Consider the following 6858-nt stretch of genomic DNA (forward strand, 5'->3'; position numbering starts at 1 on the left):
GTAAAAGTTTAAAATGCTATGGTAACTTTTAAAAACTGGCAGCTTCTAAAATGTGAACTATAAACCTGCCTTATGAATGAGCAACACCATCTGATAGGTATTTACTGAGGAGAAATAAAAACGTGTGTCCACAAAAAGATTTTTACAGGAATGTTCACAGAAGCTTTATTCATAATAGCCCCAGGGACTTCCCTGGCGGTCCAGTGGTTAAGACTCTGCGCTTCCACGGCAGGGGGCTTGGGTTTGATCCCTGGTCAGGGAACTAAGACCCCACATGCTGTGCAGTGTGGCCAAAATAATAATAATAGTAATAATAATAGCCCCAAACTGAAACATTTCAAATGTCTATCAATAGGAGATGCATAATAAACTGGTATCTCCATTCAATTGGATACTATCCTGTTTAATTAAAATAAACTACTTATATATGCAAAAACATGTATAAATCTCTCAGACATTAAGCTGAGTGAAAAAAAGTAGACATGAAAAAGGTCCAGAATAGACAAAACTAATCTATGTTGGTAGAAATCACAGTGGTGATCGTCTTAGGGAGGGATTGACTTGGAAGAGGCCTGATGGAACTTAATGGGTTAATGGAAGTGTCCTTTATCTTGATTAGAGTGTGAGATACGTGGGTTTATACTTCTGTCAGAACTCAAAGAACTTTACACTTAAGATCTCTATGGACGTTATACCTACAAAGCATGGAGTGGATTCTTGGTAAAGTAATAGCAGCCAATAGCTCTACAAGCATAAGGCACACAAGGAAAGGATTTACGTGGGGAGCAATATTCAAAATAAAATTTAGATTTTAGAGGTATGGAAGTCAGTCATGTATAGACACTTCAAAGATCTCAGGCCTTTAAAAACAGATCCCTAATAAGACAGCTACTATCTGAAAAAAAAGAAGAAAAAAAGAAAATAACAGTTGTTGGTAAGGATGTGGAGAAACTGGAACCCTTGTGCATTGTTGGTGAGAATGTAAAATGGTGTAGCCACTATGGAAAACAGTATAGCAGTTCCTCAAAACATTAAACATAGAATTACTATATGATCCAGCAATTCTACTTTTGGGTATATACCCAAAAGAAAGCAATGACTCAGATATATATTTATACACCCATATTCATAGTAGCATTATTCACAGTAGCAAAAGGTGGAAGCAACCAAAGTGTCCACTGAGAGATGAATGGATAAGCAAAATGTGGCATGGACATATAATGTAATATTATTCAGCCTTCAAAAGGAAGAAAATTTTGATACATACTACAACATGGGTAAAACTTGAAGATATTAAGTGAAATAAACCAGTCACAAAAAGGACAAATACCATATGATTCCACTTATATGAGGTACCTACCAGTAGTCATATTCATAGAGACAGAAAGTAGAATACTGGTTGCCAGGGGCTAGTGGGGGGTGGTAATGGGGAGTTATTGTTTAACAGGTACAGAGTTTTACTTCTGACAGATGAAGGGTTCTGGAGATGGATGGTGGTGATAGTGGCACAACTATGTAAAAATACTTAATGCCATGGAACTATATGCTTAAAAATGGTTAAGATGATAAATTTTATGTGTATTTTACCACAATTAGAAAAATAGATCTCTGAAAATATTCAAAGGCATCAACTACCTGAGTCCACTGGACTTTATCTATACAGACTCACCGAGGTAACTCTGACTTGGAAAAATTTTCTCTGTTGTCCATAGTTCTTTTCCTTGTTCCAACTTGTGGATCATATCAGGCTTAGTCATGTGAAATCCTGATAATAAAAAATGAGACTTGGTCTAAGCTGTTGGGCTTCAAAACTATTGAAGGAAGAGAAAGATACAGCTTCAAGATGGCAGACAAGGTACACATTAACGTCCTACCAAAGTTAATACCTTGCCCTAGGCCAAGTGCAGACACAATCACGCTTTCTACTAACAGAAAGGGATTCATCACCTCTGATCTTTGAAATTCAAAGTTCCATATGTTTCAGAAATTCTTGAAAGGAGATGCATGACACTGAAAGATTCAAGGAATTTTCCTTACCTACAGAGATGAGGTGACAGTAGTTTTCCAACATGACATCCCTGTAGAGGGCCTTCTGAGCAGGATCCAGTTGCTGCCACTCCTCCTGGGTGAAGTCCACAGTCACATCCTTGAATGACACTGATCCCTGTAAGGGCATAGTCTAGTTCATCCTAAAGTAATTGAAACTAGTGAGAACTAGACATTGGAGACCATGTTCAGTGGTCAAACTGGTTTTCTTACTTTGTGTTTTGTACTGTAGAAAATTCTCTCTGAAAATACATTCATCAGTATTTACTTATTATCTCATAGTAAAAATACATGAGATCATACTCTTTGCCTTGAATGTGATTGGTTGCTTGGTGCACGAAAACAAATAAAACCCTGACCTTGCTCATAAGAAGTTACAGGCTAAAAGGAGGGCATATGTGTAAATACATACACTCAATAGATATTACAGATGCAATGACAGAAATATGTACAAGGGAACATACTACAAAGTAAAGAAAATTTCATTTTGTATTCTAAGACTTCATTGAGGACATAAAAATTCTGTACTCACAATGAATATTTTTTGCAGAACTACATGTCATTGGCTTTTAAGATTCATGGGGAGAGTAAAACCAGTCAGTAAATTCAGGAAATAGCAAAAGGTACAGTATGTTAGGAAAGAGTCTTTGAGCTGTAAGAATAAAAAGGTATATGGAGGTAGGCAGTAGGCATATTTATGTAATAATACTGGATGTTTTTTTCTACAGAGCAATGGTCTTAAAAATGTACTGAGCACACTCCCAACACATTTGTATTTATTTATAAATCATCAGTTGGCATTAATAGCAATCCACACTGTTAACGATTACTGTTCTTGAATGTAAACTATTAGTATTTTCCTCCTTTTCAGTATACTGTCTTGTACATTCCATTGTAATGCATACCCCACTTTGGGTCTGCTGCTTTATGGAGTATAAAAAAACATGAAGAAATGTTGTCATCACATATGTTATGTGAAAAAATTTGTACTTTAGAGGCAATACTCTCGAACACTAGAGAAGGCTTGAGGTGTGTTAGGTGGGAAAGACAATTAAGTAACCACTGTTAGAGATGTGTCCTAGATTAAAGTGGTATTAGTGGTCTGGACAGGAGACAATTGGTTGCTTCATGATGAGTTTCAACAGAACTGGTCATAAATTGGTTGTAGAGTGGAAAAAAGAGAGGCACAGCTCTTAGGTCATCTGCACAGCAAGCGGGTGGGTGCTGAGACTAGAAAATGGAAATGGGAAGCAGGAGAAAGAATAAGCTGGACCAAAGGAGGTAATGAGGTAAACCTTGGACATGTACTTGAAATGTTTATGGAACATACAGGTAGTGATAGCTGTTGGAGGTTGGATATATGGTTCTGATACTCTGGTTAGAGGTCTAGGATGGAGAGAGGTATCTGAGAGTCACTAGAATCAGATCAGTATAACCTCTGGAGTGAATATGATTGTGCATACAGAAAAAGAGACAGAGAGGAGAAGAGAACCAATTACCATCTGGGGAAAACCCAGATTGGTATTTCAAAGATGGGTAGATGAAGAGGAATTTTCTGAAAGAAAGATATGGAAACAGGAGAAAGTACCAGGAATAGAATATCTCAAGAGTGGATTAGCAAATGCATCTCCTTCTCTTGCACGCACATATAAAGATTAGAAGAAACTAAAAATATAAGAATAAATCTATAACAGCACTGAAACACTGGAAAGGTTTTCACTGGTGGGCCACAGTTTGTAGGAATTGCTGGCAGACATGGATAAAATAGAAAGATCAGAGAGCAATGTAAAATTTCAGTTTTCTGTACAAGATTGCAAGCAAATCTCTATCCTAAAAACCTCACAAAACAGGAAATCTAATCCAAAATAATAATGTGATCTACCAATTCTACCTCCCACAGTATTATTGCAAAACCTAGGTCAGTGGAGATGATCAAGGTTTTTGCATGTCTGCTCCCTGACTCCTCAGAAATTTAGATCTCAAATCAGTGTCTAGACAAGATAGATTCATTCAAGTAATATATTCCCATTTAAATGAAGATAATACATTTCTGTTCCAGCAGTACTTTTATGAGAGGACTGAGAAAGGAGATGATGAATGATACACCCAATCAATATGCAAACATTGGCTACAACTAGAAGGTGCATTTGGGGAAGACTTAAGTTTATCCAGTTGGAATGAGAGAAACTGGGTACAGGACTGCAACTAGGGTGAGGCAGGGAAGACACGTAGGGTACAAAAGTTAGAGCTGGACAGCCCTGAGGGTCCTTCTTAAATTTTGTACCTAGGCCACTTGCTTGCCCTACTGGAGACCAGTTTGATGGAAGCAAATCCCAATATCCAGAAAATTTAAGGATAGGGAAGCAAATGTTCATATAACCTAAAAACAAGTTACTTCAGAAAGAGAGGAAACATCATCTCACCTGAGGCATGGCTTTGATATTTGCAAGAGATGAAACTTCTCTTATGAGCTCTTCTTTTGGAAAAGGGAAGAGTCCTGAGAAGGCAGAGATGGGAAGATACAAGGAGCCATGTGAAACCATATTTGACTTAGATCACCCAGAATAACTCCTTTAAATCTACATCTATTTTCAGTTTCAGCACTTGCCCACTCTGTGTACCCGACACAAATCCACGACAGAGATTAGTGGAGAAATGGACAAATCCTGTTGCCTTATCAATGCCAGAAGCCTAATCTTCTGATGAGGTAGAATAGATTCTGGGGAATCTGTTGTAGCTTGGAGAGAGGGAACATTGTGTGTTTCCCTCTGCAGCTCTACCTTCCATCTGCCATGGAAGACAGATTTATCATATATTTCCAAATCGTTCTTCATGGATTTCCTACCAATTTACACTGTCTCCAGCAGTGCATGAGAATACCTCCCCACACCCTAATGAATGCTGTTGAAAATAACTTTAATCTCTGCCTACCCGATATATATATATATATATATATATATAATATATATTCTAATTTACACATTTATTATGAGAATAAGTTTTTATTTCTTTTCTGTGATGACATCTTATAGTACGTCTGTTTTTCTCATAGATGTTTATTTTCTAATTGGTTGACATTATCTTCTTTTTCAATTTAATAAATTAAACCTTTATCTATTTTAAGTTGAAAGAAATTTTTCTTAGCTGTTCATGTGACTATTAAAGTGTTTATGCCTTGTGAAGATTTTTTTCCCTGTATGTTTTATTGTTTAGCAATACTATGTTCTCAGTTGATGTGAAATGCCATCTCTATCATTATTACATACCCCTATATACTTGAGAATATTTGGACTTTCTATTTAATTTCTCTACTTCATCTCTTTATTGATTCACCTGTGCGTACTACTAATTAGCATAGTTAATTATTGAAAATTAACCATTATTCATTATTAATTTATTAATAGTAATTTAAGTACTAACTACTGAGCAACTCTTTTTAGTAGTACAGGTATGGAAATAGAAAAGAAATTGATCTTTCCACACTGTAGGCTTTCAGGCAGAGAGAAGAATAGTTTGCTAAATGAAGTCTGAAGTATTGACTGCTACAGTGAATATTTTAAATAGCAAAATAATATTTTAATTACTAAAATGAGACTGGTCTTATGATTAAAAGTATACCTAATACTTTTATATCATAGAATGCCTGAAGAAGCTATTGACCCTGCCATAGATTTCATCCAGAAGCAGGAAAACTTACTCATATATCAGTGTTGAAAGTGCTAGTTATGGGTAAAAATTGTTTTTTCCTGCATGCTACCCATGGAACACTAATCATTTTAACACATTGGTTTTAGTTCATATAATACTTCCCTGTAATGAACCTTACCATCTGGGAATTATGAAATCTTACCTCTTCCTTTCCAATACTCATACCTCTATTTTATTTGCTAAATTGCCACGGAGTTACAATTTTGCAGGCAGGCTTAATGACCACTATTCAGATAATCAAATCTTACGTACCTAACTAGTGGTCATACAGAGTCTCTCAATCACAAAACCGTCACAAATAGTAACAGTAGGTTACAAACACATGCAGAGTTACATTCGATCACTTACTTCAGAACAGCACCGTCTCACAGCACCCCCATGTCATTCACAATCTCAGGCAGCACCTTACTAATTCCAGGCAAAGTCACAAAATCACATCACAAATCATTTCGCTTCTCCATAGTCACCTGCGGTCTCAAACACGACTCACACCTAATCCGAAGAGAGACATATGCAGAGGAGTCCCCACGCAACAACAAGACTCATCTAGCTTCACACACAGTCAGCCGCAACATCCCACAGAGCAGCACGCATCCAAAACGCAGCAGGTTGGACACAGGAGGCCGCTTCCATTTGGTACACACACACACACACACACACACACACACACACACACACACAGCATCCTCTGTGTGAGGCCCTGCTCCCTGCGATGGAGATTCCTCGGGGTCAAAACAGACAAGACCTCTCCTCGCAAAACTCGCTCCAGGTCACACTCGATTGTCACCTTCAGTGTCACGCCCACGGACCACGCCCGAGGCCCCGCTAGCACAGATCTGAGTGTCTGGTTACCACGGCCCGGTTCCGGTTCCCTCCTCATAATTACTAGGCCCGGTTTGGACTCCCGGTTTCCTCCCCAGACTGCCCACCAGGTCCCGCTTCCCTAGTCTGCCCTCCGGGACCGGAGCTCCCAATTCCCGCCTCCTCCTCAGAGGCCCTAGAACCTACCAACCTCACCCCCGCCAAGGCTCAGTCGTCTGCGCCTGCGCACTCCCGCGCGGGCTGGCGCTCCCAGGAGTCTGCGGGGCGGCGGGTTAGGAACCG

The 6858-nt window shown here is 38.6% G+C and overlaps 1 protein-coding gene across 4 annotated transcripts in view; it reads right to left on the reverse strand.

Annotated features, from left to right (window-relative positions):
* ZNF382 (zinc finger protein 382) overlaps positions 1–6858 on the reverse strand; it is a 50539-nt gene that overhangs the window by 18715 nt on the left and 24966 nt on the right. Inside the window, exons 1-4 of one of the 4 annotated variants that reach the window (XM_061174112.1) lie at positions 6763–6844; positions 4470–4543; positions 2038–2164; positions 1670–1765 (exon numbers count right to left, since the gene is read on the reverse strand). In XM_061174112.1, coding sequence (XP_061030095.1) covers positions 1670–1765; positions 2038–2164; positions 4470–4478 — 232 coding nt within the window. In that variant the 5' untranslated portion in view covers positions 4479–4543; positions 6763–6844. Of the gene's footprint in view, positions 1–1669; positions 1766–2037; positions 2177–4469; positions 4544–6541; positions 6669–6762; positions 6845–6858 lie in introns of those variants that run through there. The other 3 variants (XM_061174114.1, XM_061174113.1, XM_061174111.1) reach the window with 3 other exon arrangements.

The sequence above is a fragment of the Eubalaena glacialis genome, chromosome 18, assembly GCF_028564815.1.
Source record: "Eubalaena glacialis isolate mEubGla1 chromosome 18, mEubGla1.1.hap2.+ XY, whole genome shotgun sequence".
NCBI lineage: Eukaryota > Metazoa > Chordata > Mammalia > Artiodactyla > Balaenidae > Eubalaena > Eubalaena glacialis.